Genomic DNA, 27,063 nt, shown 5'->3' on the forward strand with positions numbered 1-27,063 from the left:
TCCCTCCCCCTTTTCCCTCCCTTGTTGCTTGCCTCTTTTTTTTTTTTTTTTTTTTTAATTTCAGGCTCATTTTGTGGAGTTTCTGCCCCTCTCTGCGTCAGCCCCACGTCACTTCGCCGGCAGCTCCGCGGCTTGGGCTGGAGCAGGAGCCGGGTTTGCTTTATTATCAGCTGGAGGGAGGAGGAGACGGTGCGTAAAGCGTCGAGCACGGCGCCCCGAGCCCCGCCGCCGCGGGCTGCGCCTCCCTCCCCTGCCGCACTCCTTTTCTCCGGCGGGCAGCGGCTGCCCGAGCTCCCGCAGGTAGCAGCGCCAGCTCCGCCACCTGCCCCCGCTCCGCGCATTTTGCAGCATCATCGGGAGCCTCCGCAGGGGCAGGCAGCGCCGCTGTCCGCCCGCCCGCGGGGCCGGGGGCAGGTGCCGCGCCGCACGGTCTGTCCCGCACTCCCTCCTTCGCCGCAGCGCTAAACGGCTGTTCCCGCCGCCCCGTGGGCCCCCGAGGCGAGCACCTCCGGGGGGCGGCTGCGGCGCGCCCATGTGAGCCTCGGCAGCGGGGTGCCCGCCTGCGGCGCGGAAGTCTGCGCACCCTCCGTGCTTGAGCCCCGGCAGCTGCGGCGGCGGGAGCAGAAGGAGGCCGTCGGGGCAGCGCTGGAGTGAACAGTGGCGGCATGATGTCCTGGCGGCGGAGGCCGGGGCCCGGCCTGACAAGGCTGTGGGGCTTGTACTGTCTAGTGCTGGGCTGCTGGCGGGGTGCTGTGGGCTGCCCCGCGTCCTGCCGCTGCAGCTCCTGGCGGATCTGGTGCGCGGAGCCGGTGCCGGGCATCGCCTCCTTCCCCGTGCCGCAGCGGAGCGCCGAGGGCGACAATGTCACCGAGATGTAAGTGCAGCCCGGGCCCGGCCCGGCCACAGCCGTCGCGCAGGGGGGGTGAGGGTGGGTTGCGGCGGGACAGAGCAGCTGGGGAACGATGCGGAAAGGGGCGGCGGGGAACTTCTCCGCGTCGAAAGACACTTGCTTCACGGGCGTGTGCGGTGGCTGGAAGCCTAAAGGCCGGTGTGATTTCATTTGGACGGGACTTTCCAGAGACACCGCGGTCACTCCGTTTAGATAATGAATCCTAATTGCCCACGATGCCGTTCCCTGGACGCGGGACGTGGGCGTGAGGGTCGTCGCCGGCCACAGCGGGACCGTGGTCGGCGGGATGTAGCGCTGGGTCCTGCCGGCCCCGGCCCAGACCGCATTCATCTCTTCGGCGGCAGCGGGTCTGGAAGCGGCGGGGGCGGAGTGGGGGTGTGTGTGTGTATTAATTTTTTGTTTTACTTTCGCTCCCTCAATTTATTCCTGCGAATGGCGAGTTTGGGTAGGTGGCTTCCCCTCCCTCTCTGTCAAAAGATCTCTTATATCTCTTCTCTTAAAACTCGCAAACGCCAGAAAAGGAAGCATGGGGTAGATACTGCTGAAGGAGACAGCAAACTGTCTTCTAGACCTGACTATAGGCATGCGAGCCTGCCCTTCTCAGTAAGGTGGCTGGAAGGAGAAAATACTAAGCCTGCAGAGGAATGCGCATTGTGCAGTCTCTAAGCAAGTGCTAATGCATTAAGATATGGTAATTAATAGTGAGGGAGGTGCAAAAGTTGGTGTTTGTTTTCCCTCCCCCCCTCTCCCCCCCATCTATGTGTTCCCTCCATCCTCGTTTGCCTGTAGAAAATAACTGATGAGGGAGTTCTGTAGCCTTCCATTTTCAATCCAGCATTGTTTCTCGGCTCTGTACTTGGTGGCATCTGTATAATGTTGCCTGAGAAAAGCTCCAAAGGCCCTTGCTGAGCAAAAAATAATTGAATTGTTGATGTGTACATGATAAATCTGGGGAAAAAAACCTTCTTAGACTGTTTTGTTCATCTCCCTATTTCACAGTCTGTGTTGTTTCTGGATTGTTTTTCGTGGCATGTAATATAAAAGACACCAGAATGTTTTCCCCGCAGTCTGTGCAGATTTATCACTATTTTTGTTCTCCATCCTTCTTCCCTTCTCCAGTTTTCCTTTAGAAAGAACAGAAAAATACCATAAAATACTATGTAGTTCCAGACTAAATTCTGGCCGTTGTGCTGCCTCTCTGCAGATTGCTGAAGCAAATTTGCTGCATTTCCCCGCATGTGTTTGGGGGGAAAGCTGAAGACATTAATTTCTGCTATTCATATACAGCCTATCTTTGGCAGATTTTTAGGACCCAGGGCAAAGGAATAGCCTTTCTGACTTGTTCCAGCAGTTATTGTTTCATATATTTGTTTAATATTCTGTGGATTGCTTCATTAAAAAGAAAAAAAAAATTCTTTGAGCTATTCATCTGTGCTCATTTTCACAGGTTTTGCTTGCCTTACCCAGCTGATTCAATTTGGAGGTAACAGAGCAATTTCCATCTAGAATTTAGGTCCTTTTAAGAAGCCAGAGGAGAAAACACATATGTAAATATGTATTTGAGCCGTGATCAAGTTAAAACATGTCTAGTCATATACATTGATGCTTTTGGTTTTAATTTTCATGTGGCTTTTTGAGCATCACTGTCTTTACAGTTATCTTCATTTTTCACTTTATCATTCTGTGACATCGCATATTCTTGTGTTTGGTGATCTAAAAATAATTTTGAGTCATGTATTTCTCAGGAGATGCTGTTGCGCTTCCTTAAGATGGTGTTTTCGTGCGTACTTCTAACAAAACACAAAGGCCCCTTAATTAGCTTATGGGCGTAAATTAAACACTGGACTGCGGTAGCTGTCACATTACTTCATTTTGGAAGCTCAGTAAACAGTAAATATTTAGGGAAGCGGTTCTAATCTGGTTGATACAGGTTATGGAAACATTTTTTAATAGTCTGCATCTGGCTTTATTCTAGCTAAGAAACAAATTGAGAGGTTGGAGCATTCTGTTTTACTTGAGAAGCTTCAGGCCTGATTTGTCTTTTATATGCTCTAAAGATGCAGGAGCCCAATTCCATTGGTGTATCATGGAATTACTCTTGGTAAAATTAAGACTGAGAAGACCATAAGGTAATTAATTTCAGGTCATATATTCCCATGTATTTTTTGGATGTCTGTTGCTTGTGTGCTACTCTGAATAGGAATGGATCCTGCAGTTCCAGGCTAAACATCCACAGGTACTCAAGGCACATGGACTGAGGCAAGATCCTCACTTGGGACGCTTGTGTTGGGAGTGTTGGGGTAACTGCATGGTTACACTGAGCATGTGAAGCCTACAGTGTTGCAGAGGGTCAGCTGTGGGCCAGGTGGATGGTGCTGAGCAAGCAGGATGTGAGGCTGCAGCAAGGGTTTCCCCATAGTTCCCAGAGGTGGGAGAAGAATCAAGGGCGGCGCTAGTGGGAATAATGGAGGTGTAGACCCACATATAAGGCAGCCTCTACCACATGATACCCTGGTGCATCAGCTCTGTTGTGGCCTGTAGGAAAATTACAGTGTAAAGCTTAGTAAACACTCTCTTCCCAGTCCAATTACTCTTTGTTTCCTAGTTGGATCAGAGAGAAGTAGAAAGACACCCAGAGCACATCTGCATCAGCCCCGTGTGGACCAGCTGCTGAAACTTGGTGTGGGAGGGCGTAAGAGTATTTGTGCCTGGTGCTGTTGTTAGTCATCTTGCTCACTCTTGCCCTTCCTAATTGTTTTTGCATAGGTGAATAAAAGATGGATTTTGAAAAATCTCTGTATCTAAGAAGATTTTGATTTGTCTAGTTATCTGAGGTGCTAACGTGAGCTGGTCTTTATCTGGAAAGCACATGCCAGTGCTGAAATTGCTTATCATAACGCAGCTTAGTTGTAGGAATTATTTGATAGTTTTGATATTACTGTAGGTTAATTTAATGTCAGAGTGACATCCTGCCTTAAAATAAGGATATCAGTCATTGATGCTCACCTTAGGAGCTGTGGGAGCAAAATGAGTAATGTAAGTAATGCAAAATCCATGCATCGTAGTCACAATAGCAAATATGCAGTCCTTGGTGAGATCACTTAAGCAAAATATTAGTAGGATAGTAAATGAGTAATTCTTAAAGTGTTCAGAACTTCTTGTAAAAGCAATGATCTAATATTCTTTTTTAAGTAAAATATATTGTTTATATGTCTGAGCATATACAACTCCCTAAAGTCTCTGATTTCCAAGTGTCTTCTTGCAGTGCAAGTATATTCCTGGCCTAGTTTCACAGTTCTGGTATCAAATCATTAATATATTGACTTCAGATGAATGGGGTTTGAAATTAATTGGTGTATCTCAGGAAGAACTGCATGCCAACAAAACAGTAGGTGATTTTTAAGATCTTGCCTATTAAAGAAGTGGTGATTGTGTGTTGCGTACATTTCAAAACCACAAAATAAATTTCTTATTCAGTTATATAAAGCACTTTAGAGCTGTTAATAAATAAGACAGGGTAAGTGATTTATAGAATAAATTATTAACAAGTCATGTGAGCTTGAGCTAAAAAAAAAAAAAAAAAGGCAGGTCTGAATTCATATGAAGCTCACAACGGTTGATATTTTGGGTCTTTTTTGTTTTAGATTCCTAGGTTGAATAAAATTGTCTACAAGGCTTCTCAGCCCCCAGCCCCTTCCTCTTCAAAACAGCTTTTGACTGTGCAGCGTTGCATGGCTTGGCTGGATTGAAGAGTTATTTCTGGTGACTTGGAATAAAACACAAGGCATCTCAGGCTACAAATTATTAAACAGGTTTTGGACGGTGGGGATACAGTAGCTGCTTTTTTTTTTTTTTGCTTTTTTTTTTGTTTTCTGAAATTGTACATTTTAAATTTTTTTTTTAATGTTATTTTCTAAAGCTTCCTTAAAAGCTATGAGTAATTGGTTAAGGTGAGTGGAAAGAGTCATCGTTATAAAAACTGTTTCGTAATTCTAGGCTCTAAATATACTCCAGATACCACAAAGCATTGGGTTTTGCATGGTGGGTGGTGGGTGGTTTTTTTTTTTTTCCCCTCTCAGGAAATCTGTATGGCTTGTTTTGGTCCTTGTTCTACTATTTGATGAGAATTGGTGACACTCGGTGTCTCCACTGGGGCTGCCTTCTGTAGGCTGTGATGAAACAGCTTATGCTAGAGGAAGACAGCAACCTTCAGGAGGCGCTCAGCACTAGGCAGGGTTGGCAGAAAACTCAATGCCTTAGGTCACTCAAAGGTTTTGACGTATGTTTGGGACTTACATACTGAAATAAAAGCTGTCTAAATGAATTCAAAGATTTGGTCTTGATTACGCTGTTTTGAAGAAACTTCCACTTCTTTCCATACTAGTGAGAAAACAGGGCTTGGCAGTCCAGCCTGTGATATCTATAGGATGACATTTTCCAGATTTCTCAGGTTCTGTTTTTTCTTTATTATTTTAATGCTGGCAGTGTAGGGGATAAAGTAGCTTAACAAGATTCTGGGTCCCAAATCATTGCAAAGCAAAACCAAACAGGGGCCTTATTTCTCCATTTTGGATCTAATTTTAAGGCAGGAAGGAAGAACTCCCTGTCCCTGTTTCTTTAGACTGCAGTTCTCTTTCTCCCATGTTTATCTTGTGTCACTACCAAATGTCTAATAATATGTCAGTGAAGATGGCCATCCAAATATCCTGGCCCAAGTTTGATGAGTGTAGCAGATAATGAAGAGTAATAAAAGAAGAAAAACAGGGCAGAGAACTGTAAACCAAACTCAGTACTTTATAGATGTTAAGGATGTATTTGGTTTATTACATCTGAAAAAGCTCTCTTTGAAAAATACCCTTTAAAAAGTGAAGCACCAATTGTGTAAATTCATTAACTTGCATGCATTTCAAATGGAGAAGTAAATTCATAGAGGCTTGAAAGCCTGTGCTGTCTGGGATATAAACACACTCTGTTACTAGACACTGTTTATATTTGCCAGGATCTCTTCCTCCAGATGCATATAAGCACAGAGCTGCTATTAAAATCAAGTTTAATGGAGATGCACCTTAATTCTTGTTTGACTGTGAGCCTGTGTTTTCAGAAAGTGCAAAAAGTAAATCCAATTACTTCTCTTGAAGTATGCGTGTGGAGGTCCTCTTTCTTAAACATCAGACAACCATAATGGACTTTGAGGAAGGGAGCCATGACATGGAAATTCTGTGGTGAATATGCAATTTTTGTAAGTCTCCTGGAAGAAAACTACTTCCATTGGGTGTTGTTCATTGACAGAAGCTATAGTTGAAACTTAAATATATTTCATATGAATGCAGCTGTTCCTGTTTCTGGCTTCTGTTGTCATCAGTAGGATACATTCTTGAAGGTCAGATTTCAGGTCAATATTCTTTGGTTCCTAGACAAGATCTGAAGAAATGAGAGTTTTTGCAGAAGGGAGAGAAAGTCAAAGAAGGCAAGCCAAAGGCCTGAGGCATTTTCAGGTGCACTTTAAGAGAGTGTAATTTCTAAATGGTATGACTTGAACAAGAATTTGCTAAGCCCTGATCCATAAAGGTACTTAGATACCTTTTATTATAGGAGGAAGCCGAGGCTGGCTCTGGCCTTGTTAAAGTCAGTGACAAAACTGGATGGTAATTGCTTTTCACCAGGGTAGAGCAGTTTAGTACAAAGGATAAAAGGAACTTTCATTCAAGTTGTTTTTTGCCTGGTTTAAGTTTGAAAGAAATGGGCCTGTAGCTTCATTATTTGATGTATTTTTGACTTGCAGCTTTTGTTGGATTTCAAATGCTTCCTGACTGTAGACTAAGGATGCTGAGGTAGGAAGAATTGAGATTGAGTTTTAGAGGGATCTCTTAACAAAGTTTTTGGGTAATTCTGTATTGAAATGAACCTGCACTTCCTAGCGCAAAACTGTTGCAGCTGCATTCACCACAGAAGCTTGTGCTGGATCCATAAAGGACATGCAAATCCAGTTGTCTGATGTATAAATAAAAGATAGGCAGTACAAATCAGTCCATTGCTGAAACAGAAAAGCTGTGAAATGGCAACACTTGAGCTCCTTCTGGAAGAGTTTGTGGATAAAGCTGTGGTTGGGGTTGGGCAAATTCCTTATTTTTCTTCATGATTTAACAGTTAAGCCAAAAGAAATCTCCTAGTTTTAGATTTAAATGAAATGTTTTTAACCCTTTTTTATTTCCCAACCATTAAGGTTAAAACAATTAAGGCTGTATCCAGTAGTTATCTTGTGAGGTGTGGATGTTCCACACTGCACAATCAGATGCATTATTCCATATGAAGAATGTGTAGGGCACAGTGAGCATAAAAAATGTGCATACTGGTCATGTCAGACTTACTGGCCCTGGATTGGGAGGCACTTCACAGTATGCACTGTGGGTGTCATGTGCTGGACTTTCTAATCATGTCTGAGACTGTTGCAGGTCTTAGCATTTAAAATCTTGTAACTATCTACTGACTGTGTAGCAAAGGCACTTAGCTGGCTACTTGCCTGGCAGCAATGGAGAGCTTACTTCTTCCAGGAAGTGATTCAGGAGGCTAAATTAGGTTCTAGTGCAAATTACCCAATGGAGGCATCCCTGTATAAAAAAGCCTTGGGGGCTTAGTTCATTGGAATGAGTAGAAAAAGTGAGATCTTCGGTTTAGCAAGCAGGGCCATACTGTGGAGTAAGATGATTTGTGGTCCCTGATGAGCATTTCAGCATCACAAGTGGAACTGCTCTGCTTGAAGCAGAACATGGGTCTGAACCAAGGTCTTGCATGTTAGTGTCTTAACTACTGTCCTGGATGGTGTACAGATGTGGGCTTGCCTTAGTTCTTCCTGTCTGAGTTGTCTTGGCTTGGAGTATTTAAATGTGCTTCTGGGTCAGAGAGCAAGACAATTTATTGTGCTGTGTATTTGTGTAGTAAGGCAGGTGGGCCATGCTCCACTAAGCGTTCAAATCACAGCAAAAATTAGAACTGTATAAACAGGTAAGTTTGAGACTGCCCTCTCTCAGCTTGCTTTTTAATATCATGGTATCTTCCCTTAGGGAAAAGAACCCCTTGATGGACTTCCAAATCTGTGGTGTCCTGTGTCACACAGGCATATATTCATTTTTTTACTTCAAGCAGAGTTATCTGTTTGAGGGATATGGATCTAGTTGAGGAAGGATAAATGCCTCCCCCATCCACCCCCCCCCCCCCCCCCCCCCCCCCCCTTACATGGGTGAGTAATCTGTTGCATATTCATCTCCTACTCTCCCTTCGAGCCCTGCCTCTTCCTAATTTTTAGAAGCAGGTTTTGGAATACATTATGCATTCTGTGATCCTTACCTGATAAACACAGGCTGTAATCCTGCTGGGAGCAGTTCTGTTGACTTTGTGGGACTAACTGTACTAACGCGTATGCTGAAGTATTTCACAGTTTAGAGTGGCAGCAATATAAATAACAGTGTATTGCACATATATGTATACATGTACACAAAATTTTAAGCTTTCAGGGTTAGATTCAAATAAATTTACAAATATATTGAACTGACATAAATCCATGTGACGTCAAGGAATAATACTAATGCTGCATACTACTTCTGCACTCGACATCACTGCAGGTCCATGTTTGTATGTAGTGATTTTCTTGCTTCCTGGAGCCTGTGTCATCAGGGGGATGTGGAGCTAGGTGGCAGAGTTTCAAAAATAGATACCACTTGTCCTGGAGGTGGGTGTAGGTGGAAGAAAGACTGTCGAACCTTTCCTGCCCTGAATGTTTCTGCCAGTCCTCCAAGGCATTCCTGTCTGATTTGAGACAAGGAGATTCCTTCTGTTTGCTGGATCTGGTTGTATGCATAGTTTTTGCCTGCTGTAGATCACTTCTACATATTTTTACGACTTCTAATGAACTGTTTAACTTGAAGCAATTCTGGTCTTTGCAGTGAGTGTCTGAAATGAAAGGTTTAGGAGGTATCATTAAAATATCTGCTTGGTGCTGTATAATTGCAACACTTCACCTCCACCATGCACATCCTAGGGCAAGAGGAGTGCTGCAAAAGTGCGCAGGGTGGAGAGATGCTGAAAGGTGTGTGTAGGCGTGCGATGTGGTCTTGAGAATCTTAAGGAGAAACAGGCTGGCAAATGAGAAAAAAATTGCTCTACTCCTAAGCAGTAGTGGCAACAAAAGTTGTAAGGGTAAATGAGAAATGCCATGAAAGTAGTGGTGGATAAGGGGAAGACAGTTTTGCAGAAGCAGTGAAGAAGTCTGAAGACTACTGTAGCAAAAAATGTTACCTCATGAGAGAGGTGCATACAGGGTGAGAGTTTAATTTGAGGGGAAGATGGTAGAGTGTGGTGGTTTGATTCTGGCTGGGAGCCAAATACCCACCAAAGCTGCTCTGTCACTCACCTTCTTAGATAAACAGGGGAGGGGGGAAAATAGAACAAAAAGCCTGTAATAAGATAGAAGCAATTTTAATAATGCAAAGCAAAAGCAAAGGCCATGCATGGAAACAAAAGCAAACAAGGATGTTATTCTCTGCTTCCCATCAAACTGGATGATGTTTTGGTCACTCCCTGGAAGCAGGCCACTATGTGTAGCAGTTGTTTTCAAAAACAGAGGCCATCAATGAATGTCCCCACACTTCCTTCTTTCGTTTATATATCTGAGCTGACTTCATGCGGCATGGAATACCCTTTTGGTCAGTTTGAGTCAGCTGGCCTGGCTGTGTCCCCTCTGAAAATCTTGCCCACCCCTCAGCGTACTCTTGGGGCTGGGAAATGTTGGAAAAACACAGCCTGGGTGCTCCTTCAGCAGTAGCCAAAATGCTGGTGTGTTATCAACACCCAGCTACAGCACTGCAAAACACAGCACTAGAAAGATGCTCTGAGGAGAATTAACTCCAGCTCAACCAAACCCAGTACTTTAAATTATGTTAAAAGTATACAGTATGAATTTCTTACCCTGAATCAAAGAGTCAGCGAACACTGAACATGTCAAAACCTGGAGATAGGAAAAATACTTAAAATGTTGTAAAGCACTGCTGATTTATGTCAACAAGGATTGTCTGAAGCATGTGAAACTCACTTCAGAAATCCTTTCCACAAATTCACTGGTTGAAGATGGGTGCCTGGAAAGAAGAGAATTCAAAGATTTTGATATCAAACAAGATGCTTTAATGTTTTGATTCACCGAGGAACCTAAAAAGATGTATATAAAGGATGATTAGGAGCATTTTTACAGTGCTGTTATTGAACTGATGTTTTGCCGTATTCATTTGCATCAAGACCACTGACAGCTAAGGAGGTGGTACATGCAAGTTTTGAAAAAGAAAGTGGTTGTGCTACCGCAGTCACCACACTAGGTGGTTCTGTACGAGAAATAAATGTCACATATATTTATTGCATTTATTCATTCCTCTGAAAAGATATTTTTTTCCTTGTGAGCTTACTATTGTTGTTATTATTATTTAATAATAATAATCATCATCACCTTGTGTCTACTTTGTGTTGAGAGCTAATAGAAAGCCACATTCAGTACTCTCCTTTTGTTTGTTACTTAATGTTTGATTTTTAGTGTATATATTAAAGGATTGTACAGGAGTTCAAGATTCCTCCCAGCAGTCCGCTGAGAGTATTTCGTACACAGTGGATGGAATGTGTTTTGTAGATAAGTTTACTGAAGGTCAATGATTATTTTTTAATAAATAGGTTATTGTCTGGCCAGATGATATTTCTTCTGGACAATATCAAGGAGTATCAACATTTCCAGAATATCTTTGCTAGGGAAAAGGTAAACTGTAGCTGTCAGTTGACCTCTGGATAAATTTCAGAAATTGATGTCTTGATGAAATACTAAATGTGTGAATCCCATGGAGCTCAAGGAGGTGGACAGTTCTCTGAATGGAGAAGACTGTTAAATAAGCATATTGGAGAAGGTGACAGTGAAGGTGGTGCTTGTCAAGGGCATGAATCTTGAATTTGGAAAGCTGCATTAAAATGTCTTGAGAGTTTGCTTGATTTGATAATCTTCTATTTGAAGAAAAGACCTTAAAGCCAAACCAGAAACTTAGGTAAGGCCAAGGGTGTATTATGTTGTTTTCTCTGTCTCTAAATATAGTAGCTTCTTCATTAAACCGCATTGCAGACATACTAATTTATTTTTGCTTTTGCCTTCATGTTTGCATGCTGTAAAGAGGGGTAACTGAAGTTTGCTGCCAAACTATAGGCTTTCCTTGTCCCAGGGAGTTGTAATCATAAGCAAGAGCATGGATCTGCTCCTGCAGTCCTAAACCAGGACTGCAATAGCTGCTGGATTCCCACTTTCTCCTGCTTTAAGCTGGTGAGTAGGCACAAATTGTTTAGGTTGATGGCTTTGGAGGAGCAATTCCCAATGGTAGTTGTGTACTACTAATTGGATACTACTAATTGGGTAATCATAGTACATTGGTATGGAGCAGAATGTCTGAGTCCTGCTGTCTCTTGGTATTTGGCACAGAATAGGGAATTCTTGAAGGTACCTGATTTGTGACCTTGGCCATGAGATGATGAGTTCTGGATCACCCTGTACAACATGATGTCTGAATGTGAGATCAGCATAGTGAAGGATTTGCTCAAAGATTGTGTGTGCCAATGGATGTAAAGGAGGATTCCAGAGCTAATGATGTTGGCTCCAGAGCTGCAGTACTAGCATGTAGAGAGCTACCTCCTGTAGTCTTCTGTGACTCATGGTTAAATACTCTAAATGGGAGGGAAAAAACCCACCCTGAAGGATGATCTAAGGAGCCTGTGATAGTGGCAATCAGTTTTTCACTCTTTGTAAAATACAGTGATTCACACTTTAAAAAAAACGCCACCACAGTACTTGCTCAGAATTTGTCAGGAGATACCAGCCAGCCAATATTATAGTGCCCACTGGTGAAATTGAGCAAAACTAGGGAAGTTCACAGTGGACTAACTGGACATTGACTCATTTATTTATTTATTTATTTATTTATTTATTTATTTATTTATTTATTTATTTATTTATTTATTTATTTATTTATTTATTTGAGTTACGGTGCACTTTTTTAGCAGTAGAAGTTCTTTTTCTGGAGATTGATGATATGAAGGTCTGGCACTGGTGGTGCAGCAAAATAGAATAGAATAATTGCAGTAAGCCTGTAGAAAGCTTGTCTCTTGCAGGATTGTGTTTGCCGTTAGTTTCCTTCCTAGGGGGAGCTTGATCCTATGTAGAAAGATAGGTTAGTTGAGAAGAGAATGTAGCATTGGTTCACACATCTGCCTGAAACCTGACGTTCCTAATGTGCAACATTGTGTAAGCTCTATGCTAACTTTTCCAACTGAGTTCATACCCCTCGAGCATTAATTTAAATTTGGTTTCAGAGGGACTGCAAGTGAAACCCATCTAAATCTGCCAGATTTCATCAGCTGTTGTGTCAAGCTTATAATTTTTGCATGATTTTGATGCATAACCATAAATCAGCCCAGGTGTGTTGAAAATGCCCATAAGATTGAGCAAATCTTTTGATGAACTTGGTCTGATATTTTAGTTTGTGTGAAAATACAGCACTTGGGAGCTTTGCAGTATTTAGCTGTCAGTGTTACCATACAGCTTTCACAGTAGTGAAGATCAGGAACATACATGACCTCTCATTAAATGCTAATTCGTCTACTGACAGTTCAGTGTCAGGAGTGTGCTGCTTTTTTCTCTAAAGATTTAGTGAAAAAATAACTTGGAATATAATTGTTTCCCTAAATTTCAGAAATGTTTCACCAGGGAATGCTTATTAACTTTAAAAACTCTATATTACCCCTCCCCCTCCCCCCCCCCCCAATATATGAACCAGATAATTGTTTTTTTTGAGTGTTAAGAATATATATATCCCATAAAGGGAGTTTTCTGGCAACAGAAATACTTCTGGAACTGAATTACAGTGTTATTTGCTCTCATCTATGTTGCAGTAATTTTCCAGCATGTCCTAATAGCTCCAAATGGAGTAGCATACTTTCAGCATACATTAATCCACAGGAAATAGAGTAAAATAATTTAGGAAGGTATACTTCTGCCACTAGCTAGGGTTTTTTGGTGGTTGGTGTTTTTTTTTTTTTCCCTTGTCTTTTTTTGTCTTCAGGTTAAGAAGACTTGAAAGTTAGAGTGAATATTTTTTGTTGTTATTAAGGCACAAAATAACCTAGACCATATTAGAGAACCTGATTTCTCTTCATGCTCTTGCAGTTCAGAAGTTGCTTCATTGATGTTACCCACATGCTGTATCTGTAATCTCTCACATGTGTTATGAGCAGAAGTGAAGACTACCCTCTGGAAGGAAAACTTACTTGAAGGAGATAGCTCTTGCATGATTGGATTTTAAAATATCCATTACAGAATGTTGCAGAAGTGATGAAGTATGAGTATGTGACATTATGCAATGGTTGCTGAAGTGTGCCGAGATGAACATGTTATCGTAGGTTGCAATGTGCAGTCAGTAGGTGTGTGATTCTGAATGCCTTTATTAGAAATAATGAGTAGTTTACAAAGGGGAGATGAAATTAAAGGTCTGAAAACAAATATTGTTTACTGATGACTCACTGAAGGAGAAGCAGAATGCTATAGTATAATCAAGCAAATAGTATTGTAGGCAGCTGAAGGTTTAGTTTAGAGGCAGCAATTGGTATTTGTGAGCTGATACATGTGATCCAACTGGGTCCTATCCAGCCAGGTTTTGGCGGTGCTATGCTTTGCTGTGGTGTGCAGTGGGAGCTTCCAGGCAGCTCACATGACTTCAGCCAGCCATGAGTCAGGATGTTTTTCTTCTTGCTACAATAAAAATGTTCAGTTAGAGAGTAGGGTGGATATTCTTAAGGGCAGGCAGGCAAATTACATTTCTCAGCATCACCCACTGCAAGTCAGAGCTTTTATAGTATTAATGTTTGATGATAAGTAACATCAAGGTAGATTAGTTGTGAAGAAGGTAAAAATAGACTTCAGTTAGGGAGAGGTTTTATTTCAAACCTTCCTCTAAATTAAACAGAAGAACAACTTCCCCTTACAGTGTACATCTACGTCATTGTACTCCTTTCTTTCTCACTGCTATGAAAGAGCTGCACAGGCTTAATTTAAAACAGACTTGTTAAACAAGTAAGGAAGCATAAGAGGATGTGACCTGCTTATGGTAAATTATATCTGTCCACTCTTTCTTGAAGGATTTCCAACTGTGAAATTTGCTTTACTGTCATGTTCTACTGAGAGTGTTTTTACAAATGTATTGCAGAGCAGTTAGTGTTTTGAGATAGTTAGAATTTTTCCTGGGTCCCTACAGCAAAATCAGTCGTTTCTTTTGGTTATTTCAATTAGGAGCTGGAATCATAAATCAATCAAGAAGTTAATACTAGCTCAGAGTACAGTATGCCTCCCATCCCTTTTTCTTTTAAGGGATGCAGTAAGAGAAGGGAAGTAAATTAGCTCATGCTGCTTCTTCTTCCCAAACAGAATTCTTTAATTTTTTCTCTAGTGGACCAATAGTGATCTTTTTATATAGACTGTATGCTCATATTCAGGTCTTCATCTAATGTAAATTATAGTAGATTCACTAACTTCAGCAGATCTAAGCAGTTTTACACTGTCTAAGGCTTACCCTATGATGTAATACACTTGTATTTCAGTATGACACTGTAAGTTCTATCAGGTTCTGCAGCTTCTTGTAGTGGATCTGGTTAGATATTTTTGGACTTAAATTGCAATGTCAGATTTGGATGGGTTATAAGTACATTAAAGTGATGGATCAGTGTTTTGGCAGCATTTGTCAGAGTTTTTTTCTGATGGGTTAGTGTTCAGATAGTACAACTGATTGCTTAGTTTCTGTTATTCTTGAGAGTCTCTGTCTTCTTCCTCCTTGTTTCTCTGTCCATTTTCCTCAATTCCTGCTTGTCTGTGTTTTCTCCATCTATGTCTGGTCTGACAGAATTCTTCTTGGTTCAACACTGAGAGCAGGATGAGGAAGATATCTTTGACAACTCTTGCATGAATTTAATTTAATATCATGAGATCCTGAGAAGGTGATAAATAAATTGTGAGTTCTTCTTCAGGGCAGGTTCAGAGAAAGCATTCATTGCAGAATTGTCATATGGCAGAACTGATAGTTTTTAAAAACTAATTTGTTGCTTTTACTTGGCAAAATATGCAAATTTACTAGCCAAAACCCAAAACCCCAGATTAATAAACTCCAAGAGAGTAAATCAGATTATCTTAAAAAATCCAAGGAAGGAAACAAAATACAGAGGACCTTCTTCCCTTGTAATGGGTGCACCATGTTAATTTTTTCCTAAGAAGTCCTCCAGGAATGGTGCTGTAGTGATGTGTTTTGTCTAGCATTATGTATCATCTTTTTACTGCTCTTCTTTTTCCCAAGGGAGAATGGATCCCATTAGGGTAAATGTTTTGCTTCTCCTAATACTTGGCAAATGCATAGCCCAAGTCAGCTTTACAGCTTTGGAGAACAGCCCAACTCAACTTTTGGAATTTTAAAGCTTCTGTTGAGATATGGATGCACTGTGAATTTCTCTTAGCATACCAGTTGAGGCAGATGATTTGCCTCTGGGAAAGAAGTACCTCTTCTTTCCAATTCACCAGAATTCCCTTTAAATAATAGCAACCTTAAAAAAAAATGCTTAAAGTGAGGACAAGTTCCACTCTGGCAAGGAAAGATTCCTTTTCAGGAAAACCTGCAGCTTTGGTTAGTTCTGGATGCTCATGAAGATAAAGGGCATTCTCTATTTGAGGTTGTGGGACTGAAGTTATCTTTTGAAAAGCATGGACTCTTTATCAAGGCATCTTTTAACATCAGGCTTACTTTTCTGCCCATAATGTCAGTTAATTACATTTTCTCTTTAGTTCCTCTTCCTAGACTGCATGATTTGCACCATGAAACCTTTGTTCTTGCTGCAGAAGTGGTAACAGGTTATATCTCATCCCATGCATTGCCTGTAAAATGTTTTAATTTCAGGTCTATGGGATGTTATGGATTTTTCATAGATCTCACAGTATATTAGAGGTTGGAAGGGACCTCAAGAGATTATCAGGTTCAACACCCCTGCCAGAGCAGGGTCACTTAGGGTAGTCTGCACAGGAATGCATCCAGGGTTTTGAAAGTCTCCAGAGAAGGGGACTCCACAACCTTCCTGGGCAGCCTGTTCCAGTGCTCTGCCACTCTCACTGTGAAGAAGTTTCTTCTTATGTTGAGGTGAAATCTTCTGTGTTCAAGTTTGAACCTGTTGTTCCTTGTGTTATTACTGTGCACCACTCAAAAGAGCTTAGCCCACTTCACTTGACACCCACATCTCAGATACTTATAGACATTGATGAGATCCCCTCTCAGTCTTCTCAAGACTAAATAGCTCCAGGTCTCCCAGTCTCTCTTCATACGGGAGATGCTCAAGTTCCCTAATCATCCTCATGGCTCTCTGTTAGATCCTCTGCACCAGTTTTCTGTCTTTCTTGAACTGGGGAGCCCAAAACTGGACACAGTATTCCAGGTGTAGTCTCCCCAGGGCCAAGTAGAGAGGTAGAAGAACTTCCCTACACCTGCTGGACACACCCTTCTTATCTTATTTCACATAATGGTAACACAAAGACCAGCTTGCATGCCCACATCCTTTAGGGGTTCAGGCAGATATTCATGACATGAGTGAACTCAGTGCTTTAGACTGCTATGACAGTTTGTATTAATTTCTGCTTGCGTATATAGCATTATGAAGTACAAGCTCATTTTCCTCAGTTTTTCTAATGCCACACTTTGTAAATAGAACTGAAACTACTTTGTGGCAGGAGAAAATCAGTTTAAGAAGTGATCAAGTTAGCAACAGGAGAGAAAAGGCTAGGACAGTCAGATTCCCCCTTGGTACATCTGGGAGTAGCTCCACTGCCACATTAAAGCAGACCGTTTTGCTGTTGAGAAATCTGTGAAATAGGGAAATGAGTCCTGGAAAATGGTGACACTGTAATGCAGCTTTATTTACTGTGCCTTCAAAGTGACTTACTTCCTTGATGAACAGGACTTTGTTTCCCCTCTGTAAAACTCAAGAGTTTCTCCTCTAGCCCAGTCCCTCAAAGTATTTGAATTACGGAGAAGATTTTAAGGAGCACTTGTACTCTGCAGATGCTCTGCCTGGAACTTAGTGTTAATTGCAATGGGCTAGCAATTCCTACTGACTTTCAGACGTAAGTGTTTGATCTGTGAACAGTAAAAGTCATAGAAGGATCCACTTTCATACTTTTTTCTCTCTTCCTCTTTTAACAGTTATATTGCAAATCAGCGAAAATTAGAAAGTATCAATGATAATGAAGTTGGATTTTATGTTGGACTTAAAAATCTGTAAGTATATGAGCTGCACATTTTTTAAAGTTATTTTCCTTTTACTTATAAAATTATATAGAGACCTCAGAGTGTAGACTTAACTATGTTGTAGAGAACAGTTGTAGATCATCCTTTTTCAGATTTCATCCACACTCTCTATTTTAAACATTATTATCGTTATTCTTTCTGCTATATTGTAAATGAAATATTCTAACAGTTTTATGTGTTTTCACAGGACTGTGGTGGATTCAGGCTTGAGATTTGTGTCCCGTCATGCATTTGTGAAAAACGTCAACCTACAATACATGTGAGTAAGAGTGACATCTTTTCTTGTAAGTCAAAGCTATTACCTTATATAATTGTTAATTTATTTCTGTCTTTTACCATTTCCATGTTTTAATAAGACAGATATAGTTATTCTCTCTCATTAATTTGCCTTAAATAAGACATGTGTGGTAAGGAACTGGCAGAACATGGATGGTAGGGAGCTGGGAAATCATAAGAGCATAATGTGGGATGGTAAGAAGACCATCTAGTTCATTATCCTGTCTCTAACAATGGACTTTGGGTGTGTGTTTTGTGGCAAGTAGTGCAGCACAAAGAGTGCCTTTCTCAGCTAAGTGAGTTGATGCCAAAGGCGTGATGTCCGCACTATGCATCACACTCAGCATCATGGGTTTGACTAGCTCTATTCTGATTCAGTGGGCTGAGCATGTTTTAGCAGCTACAGGGCAGTAGGTGAATGCATGGAGCATGTCTGATGTAATCTGACCAGTGTGTGTGTCCGGAGACAGTGGCATAACTGTGAACTTATGTCCTGGGGATCATAAGAAGATGAGGTTACTTGCACATTTAAATGTGGTTTGTGGTTCTTTAACTTGAGAAAGCAAGGTTTCTGCCTGCGCAGCTTCGCTGTGTTTTTCTAGATTACTTAACACTTTTCACTTAGCAGAGGCTGAACCAATAGAAGTTCTTTTTAAGTGGAGATAAAAATTACTAGCTAGAATGAAAGATTTTGTTTCTCTTTAATATAAGTTCCTGAAGCCTTTTTCTGGGACAGATGTAAGTATGTCACTTGACTACTAACATAAAAAAAGGTGGATCTGGTCATATAAAACATTGAAATCAGGTGAGTGGCTCGGTTCCTCAAAGGTGCCCTGCTGTAGCCTATTATTCAAGTGTGGGTTTAATTTCTTCTGTCTTTGTTAGATACTTTGCACTCAACACCTTTCTTTTGTTAAAGTCCTGATGAGATTGGAAAGACAAAAGGCCAAGTCTCAGGCTTATAATATACTTCCTTGTAATGGAGAAGAACTGTTAAACAGAGCACAAGGCTGATCACTTTCTGCACCTCTGTTTTTCCAAAGAATGGCAATTATTTCATGTAAGGAAGTGGACATAAATGTCTATGTCGACCTAAGCAGCAACTTCTGTCTGTCCTTCATGTGGAACAATCACTGGATGAGTGTGAACCAGATATTGGTTGGTGCATGAGGCTTACATATTACTTCGTATAATCATAAATAAAGCACATAGCTTTTACTATAATCAATTGGTAATATAAGGGAAGTATCTTCCACAGTGAATTTGTGTGTTTACCTGTGTCACAGTTGTTCAGTGAATTATAATTGTAAAAAATGAAATTCCGTAAAGCAAATTGCACATGCACTGGCTGTGGAAATACATGGAATTGCTAACTGAGAGGCACATTTGCAGAGAAAGATTTAATGGCTGCACTGGAACAGAATCTCACCATAATGCTGCAGAACAAAGCAAATTCTGTCTGGGATCAAATGGGATTTTGTGTTAGATTTTTACATCTTTACCCTGTTACCTTAGCTACTGGGAAGGCACCTATTGGAATACTGTAAGTAGATTAGGACACTGAATCTACCCATCTTGAAAGATCCTAGAGAAGAGCAACAGAGCTGTAAGAAGCTTGTAGAGCAAATAATTTGAGGAGATTCAGAGACTGAATATATTCAGTCTAATAAAGAGAAGACTGAAAAGGAATATGCTTGTTCTTACCTTTGAAAGAAGAGCAATTATAATGAGGAGAGCAATCACTTCTCTCTATAACCATGAGTACAGAGAGAGAAAGTTTAATTTGGAGCAAAGTAAACAGGTGTTTGGAAGACCTTCCCAGACGTGTTGGCAAGCAGACACTGCAAAAGGTAACTGAGACAGTGGGATCCTCTTTATAGGCTTTTTTTCCTAGGGACATGGGTTTCATGCAGTCATGGTATCTGTAGCCAATGGTTGCTTCTAACCAGAAATTATATAGGTAAACAGATTTTCTGTAAACTGTCCATTGGACAGAACAGGGAGACCTTATTAGAGTTTTCATTTAAGGGAAAAGGATCGTTGTGCATATATGGCTTGTTAGGCACTACAGAATCCACTTGAACATTTGTCTTTAAAACACTTCAACCATAGGCTGAGCTTCAGGTGGAACTTGTAGTCAAACATGAAATGTGTAGCAGTCCTTACTACAGTCTCAGGCAGTGCCAGGGGAGGTTCAGGCTGGATGTTAGGAAAAAGTTCTATACAGAGAAAGTGATTGCCCATTGGAATGGGCTGCCTGGGGAGGTGGTGGAGTCGTCATCATTGGAGGTTTTCAGGAGAAGACTTGATGGGGTGCTTGGTGCCATGGGTTAGTTGTTTAGGTGGTGTTGGATTGGTTGATGGGTTGGACGCGATGATCTTGAAGGTCTCTTCCAACCTGGTTTATTCTATATATTCTATGTATTCTATATAGTTCATAAAAATCCTTCTTAGGCTGACTGGCATCCTGATGTGGTGTGTGTATGCTATGAACCAGGAGCTATCTAGTCTTATTCTGTGTTTCTTTTCGTTGGGGATTTAGTTATGTGAGCAGACATAGAATAAGCCTAGACAAGATGGAAAACATTAAGTGATCCCACCTGCTCTATGTGCACATTACAAAGTAGTAAGTATGGAGACGTATTTTTGCCAATGCTATTATCCCTGACTGGAGGGGCAAATGTCACTCTAATCTTCAAAAAGGGTAAGAAGGAGGACCCAGGTAACTATATACCAGTCAGACTCTATCCCTGAAAAGGTAATGGAATAACTTATGCTTGGTGCTGTCCTTAGGCATATCAAGGACAAGAGGGTCATTAGGAGCAGTCAACATGGTTTTACCAAGGGGAAGTCAAGTTTGACTAACTTGATAGCCTTTTATGAGAACCTAACCAGGTGGACAAATTATGGTAGAGCAGTGGATGTGGTTTATCTTCATTTCAGTAAAGTATTTGACACCATCTCCCACAGCATCCTTGCAGATGAACTGAGGAAATGTGGTGTGGATGGTCAAGGTGGAATGTGAACTGTTTCAAGGAAGGAAGTCAGAGAGTTGTGGTCAACAGTATGGAGTCTAAGTTGGAGGCCTGTATCTAGTGGAGTCTCTCAGGAATCGGTACTGGGACCAATGTATTCATCAACAACCTGGATGAGGGCACAGAGTGCACTGATGACACCAAACCGGGTGGAGTGGCTGACGCAGCAGGGGGTTGCACTGCCCTTCAGCGAGACTTGGACAGGCTGGAGAGTTGGACAGGGGTATATTTAATTAAATTCAACAAGGGTAAGAGTAGAGTCTTGCACCTGGGAAAGAACAACCCCATGTATCAGTATAGGTTGGGGACTGACCTGCTGTAGAGCAGTGAAGGGGGAAAGGACCTGGGGGTCCTAGTGGATAGAATGTTGACCATGAGCCAGCAATGAACAGGACAGGGAACTGCTTGAAAGAGTCTACTGCAGAGCCACAGAAATGATTAAGGGAGTGGAACATCTCCCTTATGAAGAGAGACTGAGGGAGCTGGGGCTCTTTAGCCTGGAGAGAAAGAGCCTGAGGGGTGACCTTGTTAATGTTTATAAATATGTAAAGGGTGAGTGGCAAGAGGATAGAGTCAGGCTCTTCTTGGTGATGCCCAATGACAGGACAAGGGGCAATGGGTGGAAGAGGAGGCAGTGTGTGGAAGTTGAGGCGTAGGAAGTTCCATGGAAACACAAGGAAAATTTTTTTCACTGTGAGGGTGACAGAACACTAGAACAGGCTATCCAGAGGGGTTGCAGAGTTTGCTTCTCAGGAGATATTCAAAACCTGCCCAGATGTAATCTACTCTAGGTGATCCTGCTCGGACAGGGGGGTTGGGCTGGATGACCTTTTGAGGTCCCTTCCAGCCCTTAACATTCTGTGATTCTGCAAAATAAACAAACTTGCATTTGTTTTCTCTGGCAAGTCTTGATGAACACGAAAATGTTTTTGAAAGCCTCAGTGCATCTGGTTGTTGTCATCAGCAATGACCCCTGTTGAGCGCACTGGGAATGAAGTGAGGCTCCTTTTGTGGTCAGGACACTGAAAACTATGAAGAGGTGAAATACTTTCATTTTGCCAGAACAAGCTTTGAGTACAGGTCTTTGCATTTCATTGAGGAGGATCAGTTTTTGTTACTGTCCCCATAAAGAAAACAAAAACTCCAAACACTTGTCTGAAGACTTGATGTTACTGTATAAGCTTTGATTTCGATAGTGATACTGTTACAGTTTCCTCTTTCTTCAATGAAAAATCTTTTGATGTGATTAAGGAGCTTTATTATAGGAATTCAGTATTTATTTTATGCATCATGTAAAATACCAGATTATAAGGAATTTATTAAAAAATATCTCTTTAAACCTTTTTTTGTTATTACTTCTTTTTCTTGGACAAACTTCTGTAGCACAGATGTCTTTATAGAGCTATATATGATGAGAGGATTTGAGTAGTAAAATCAGCAACAGGAAAACAAATGCACTAATAGATGTTACTTAAGTGTAGTTAATAGCCTTGCTTATCTGATTCTGAGATTCTTATTGACCTTACACTCAAAGTAGTCAACAGTCAAGTTTAACAAGCTGTTACACAATCCTAGTTTAGTAGTGCTGTAGTTTATAAAATTAGCTGGTGATAACAGTAATTTTAATGGGCCTATATGAGACATGTGCATAGTCAGTACCTTTAAATATAAAAATACATTTCACATCAAGTGTGTACTTCCAAAGACTTTGAAAAATAGCTGTTGTTACCTGCCAGGCTGTGTGTAATTGCATTGCTTAATCATAGATTTTTGAGTGTAGTATGTATACAGCTCTAGATACTGAGATGTGTTCATATCTCTACATTGTTCAGATTTAGGTAAGGCAACCAATTCAAACCATTTGAGATCTTGCTGCAGATTTTCCCATGCTTGCACCCAGGGCTGATTCATAAGCAGAGTCCCTGTGGAGGGAAGCTGGGTGTAGCAAAATGGCCACTTCTTTGCTTCCTTTCCCCAGTTCTCCCTAGATCTCTTCCCTCCTCTTCCTTCCTGCTTACCCTTGCCAGGAATGCTATAGGTGTTATAGCTGTGCCTGTCTTGCTAGCTGTGTAAAGATTTATTGAGTTTCTCAGGCTGCTTTTGCACTCATATTGCCACAGGTTTGTTTTCAGCTGAGTTAGGGCTCCTCTCTCTAGGTACAGCTTTGGAGCCAGGCTCTGTACTCCAGAGGGTTTTTTTAAGGGAAAAAAAACAAACCCTGAACACTTTAGAACCCCATATGGGCTTCTCACTGTGATCTTTTTATGTACAGTTGAATTGGGGAACTAATTTATATTTTCTTTCCATGGAAGTAGGAGTGCAGTCGTTATCTACTCCATGATAAGCGTGGTATGTTTTTTCACTGAACATGAATTAGAGAGTCTGCAGCAGGCATCTCTATAATCAATATAAAGTGCTCTGTTTATGAAAAATTACATTACATTTACTGTCAAAGTGTCATTTAAGGGGATACATTTGTTACAGTAGTTGGAAAAATTTCTGCTGAATTACTTGTCAGCATAAAAATTCCTAGAGCACTAAGCTACATCACAAAAAAAGCTACAGACTTGAAAGCACTAAATGTTTCAACCCGTGCTTAAGAGTATAGGCACAGGAATTTTTAATTACATTTTAGCTGTTCTGACTTCCTTTTCTTTGTGCAAATCGAGCAGAACTGGTAAAAATCTGAAAAGACAAAGCTATTGAGATGTATTTGCTTTTTCAGAACTGGAGTTGCTGAAAACAAAATAACGACTTGGTATTCTTGATAGTTTTACTTAAATTGTCACTCCCTTTTTTTTCACTGGCTCACACGGCATCATTGATACCTGCACAAAGTGTTCAGAAAGTGACATACCTGGTAATGTTTGAGCAGTAAATCTGGCTTATGAATCTAAGCAACTGAGGGCTATTGTTCTGCCTAATTGTGTGCAATAGTCCTCCAAAAGCAGTGACTAGTATAAGGCTAAATGACAGGAAGATAGAGCCATGGCAGTGCTGAATTCTCACAGTCTGCTGTCTAACAGAGTTTATAGCACTGAAGCAGGCAGCTTGGCACCTCACAAAGAGATAGGATGAGTTAGATGTCCATGAGTAAGTAGAGCAATGAAACATGTAAGCAGCCTTAGGGAAATTTTTAGGAAAGGCAGGACTTCCGGGCATAGTGTCCATGCTGGGTTACTAACAGCAAGCCCTCTTCCAAAATTGGTCTTTATGTTTGTAAGGTACTTGTGAAAAAATTATATTTTTAGGTGCTATTTTCTTGAAATAAAAAAGACAGAAATGCTATCTCAGTGGATGGCTGGGGCTGGGGCTCTTATGTAAGATGTTTGTAACCTGTTTTCAGATTTGTGTTGTGTTAGTTTGGTATTTATAAAATGCTGTTGCTAGAGGGTTTGAAATCACCTTGGATTTTGCAGTGTTTGAGCCTGGTTCTCCTATTAGAGTGCCAACCCATCATTTAATGGCTGTGGGGGGCCTCCCAATACATAAGAGCAGGGTCCTCTGTTGTGTGGAAACTGGGAGTCAAACCTGGTTGTCTCATGACCTGGAATAGGTTGCCTCTCACTAGAGTAGTGAGTTGCATGGGCACCTGTCTGCAGGTAAAAAGCCAGCTGTATATGTGGCTGACTTTTGACAAAGGTAGGGTTTAGTTGCTGCACGCTGAGAGAGAAGCAGATGCATGCTTTCATACTACCATAGAGGCGTCTGCGTGTGCTGATTGGGCAGTGTTAGAATTGCAGAGGTGGAATTATCATAGTGCCTTGGTGCTTGAGACAAAAGTCCAAGTCTGTGTGAGGATTCAGCTTCTTTCTTTCAACTTCCCAACATAAGACTTATACTCCATAGGGAAAAGAATCTTAGTATGTGCAAATTCTGTTTGTATCTGATGTGTCAGGATATATTTCCACCAGCACCTGCCACAGGGCAGTCCAGTTCACATGACTAATGCATAGTAGGTTATCTATTTTGTTCTCACACATTAGGACCAGTCAGTGTGTAAACTTCAGGCAGTTGTCTGCCAGAAGGAATCAGCAAGGAAGTTTTGTAAATAAGGTCATAGAATCATAGAATGGCTTGAGTTGGAAGGGACCTTGAGATGACCTAGTTCCAAGTCTCCTGCCACGGGCAGAGACACCGTCTACTAGAGCAGCCTGTTCTTAAACACTTCCAGGGATGAGGTGTCCACAACTTCTCTGGGCAACCTGTTCCAGTGTCTCACCACCCTCATAGGAAAGAATTTCTTCCTAATGTCCAGTCTGTAATTTCTCTGAAAATTGCCTTGTGCTCAGGGAACAAGGACTGAAAATTTGAGAGGTAAATACTGTGTTTTCAGTCACGGGGGAAAAAGGAGGTTTAATCCCTGGTTTTAAATGCAGTGCAACTTTTACTATGGAGCCCTTATGGTGCCTTTCTAATACCACATAAAACTTGTAGTATTTTGACACACAACACTGTTCTGTTGTACAGTTACACCTTTAGTGCCCTCAATATCATTAACTAGTGGACTGATAAAACTGTAGAAAAGCTGCATAGTTTTGTTTTGGAGTAGAGACAAAAATTTTGTAAGCCTGGTGCGGAAGGAGTATCTCTGATTCAGATGAACATTTCTTTGCATAATGAGAGGAGCTTTCCCTTAATTGCCACTGGAAACCGTAAATGCTTAATTGACATAAAAAAGCCCAATATAGGCATTTTACAGTTTTCCTTTTGATCTTCCATGTGGGTGCATATTGTACATAAAATTTGAAAACAAGAACTAAAAGACTCTGATGTGGATGTGTGCTAGCATGTGAGGAAGACTTATGTGAGAACAGAGTTTGGTGCAGCATCAAAGAAAGGGATACACCCATTTCACTTATGAATAAATCGAGCGTGTAATCAACACCTGGACTTTACAAAATACTTTTGAAACACAATTAAATCTACTGCTTTTCTGCAACGGACAGAAGTGCTAAAACTGGAAGTATTGATCCCTGCAGTTTGGCTGTGAATATATTTAACTTTGTTTGCAGAGTGGATTAAAACCTGTGAAACCCCTCAAACTCTCAAGTGAGGTGCAGCACCATTTCTTTACACCTGAAATCAGTGATTAAGGGATTTTCAGAAGTAGTTTGAGTTCTCAATTTTTTTAAGAGCAAGAAATTGTATACTTGGTTGAAGAAGATGCAAGTCTAATTAATTCAATCTTTCTCTTTTCCCATAGCAATTTATCCAGAAACAAACTCTCAAGTTTGTCCAAGAAGCCTTTTCGCCATCTGGGTTTGTCTGATCTGTAAGTTGTCATTTCTTAAAATAAAGTTTATTTTTGGCTGTAGTGGAAAAACAAGACTTTGAAGTTTGTTCTGTTGAAGGTAGAGAGAGGTTCATCAGTGAATAAGAATGGAATTCTGATCCAAAGAAAGAAGCAATGATGGGTATTTAAATACAGAGATATTTTCATTCCAGGGCTTCAAGAGGGCCAAATTTTATTTTATTTTTTTTTTTTTTTAATGCAGAGGTGAAATAACCTCTTCCCTTCAGCTATAAAATATTTTATTGTGAGATTATTTGTATTAAATATTTGGGCTACAGATCATCAAATGAAACTTCTCTCGTATTCTTATATTGGCCCCACAGCTGCTATGCTACTGGTTGGCTACTGAAGAATATTATTATTTTCTCAAATCCTTTGAGTTGCATGTGTTTTATGTAAGAATTTGATAATGAAGCACTGGTAAACATATATTTGTTGATTGTTCCAATATGAAATTTTTGTCCTCTGTTTCATTGAGCAGAAGTTCTGTATTGGTGTACGTTCCAAAATTTAGATCATGTGCATTTTTTTGCAAATACATGGGACTACAGAGAACCTGCAGGAACTTTGGGAGGGCTGCAGAGGAGTGGAGGATTGCTCTCCTGGAGCTCAGAGCCAAGTCAAAAATTTTCCAAAGTGCCTAAGTATTGCAACACCAGCCTTGCAATCCTTGACTTCATGTGGTGAACTTCATCATGGGAGAAATGAAATGACCAAATCCCAGTGCCATAAAATGAGATTATACCCCTTAACTATGTTTTGCGATAATTAAGGTGGTAAAAGACGTTCTTTGCAGTCCAGGGAACACTGCTTACTGGAGTTTTGTTTGCATAAATTGGTCATCACTGAGCACTCTGATGGAGAGACTAGCTAGATGCAGAGCACTCCTATTGCGGTATGCCCTCCATATGTCTATTGGTTCTGAAGTCCCAGTTTCTTCATATGGTGTTTCTAGTCCCTGCCAAAAAGCCATTGTTAGTGTGTACTTGGCTGTAGATTCTATGTTTTGTAGTTGTCATGACTGTATTAAAAATAGATACCAGACTCTGACAAGTGCATAGTGCAAGGCTTCAGCTTCTAATCTTCCTCAGCAGTTAGTGAAGAAATGATGTCTTCTTTATCCCTATCCCTGGGTTGCAGAAATAC

At 40.9% G+C, this 27,063-nt stretch overlaps 1 protein-coding gene across 8 annotated transcripts in view; it reads left to right on the top strand.

Annotated features, from left to right (window-relative positions):
• Window positions 1-550: 550 nt before the first annotated feature.
• NTRK2 (neurotrophic receptor tyrosine kinase 2) overlaps window positions 551-27,063 on the top strand; it is a 222,050-nt gene continuing 195,537 nt past the window's right edge. For all 8 annotated transcript variants that reach the window (XM_054178966.1, XM_054178959.1, XM_054178961.1 and 5 more), the window contains exons 1-4: window positions 551-874; window positions 17,206-17,280; window positions 17,498-17,569; window positions 25,828-25,896. In XM_054178966.1, coding sequence (XP_054034941.1) covers window positions 666-874; window positions 17,206-17,280; window positions 17,498-17,569; window positions 25,828-25,896 — 425 coding nt within the window. In that variant the 5' untranslated portion in view covers window positions 551-665. The remainder of the gene's footprint in view (window positions 875-17,205; window positions 17,281-17,497; window positions 17,570-25,827; window positions 25,897-27,063) is intronic.

The sequence above is a fragment of the Dryobates pubescens genome, chromosome Z (assembly GCF_014839835.1).
Source record: "Dryobates pubescens isolate bDryPub1 chromosome Z, bDryPub1.pri, whole genome shotgun sequence".
NCBI classification, from domain to species: Eukaryota; Metazoa; Chordata; class Aves; order Piciformes; family Picidae; genus Dryobates; species Dryobates pubescens.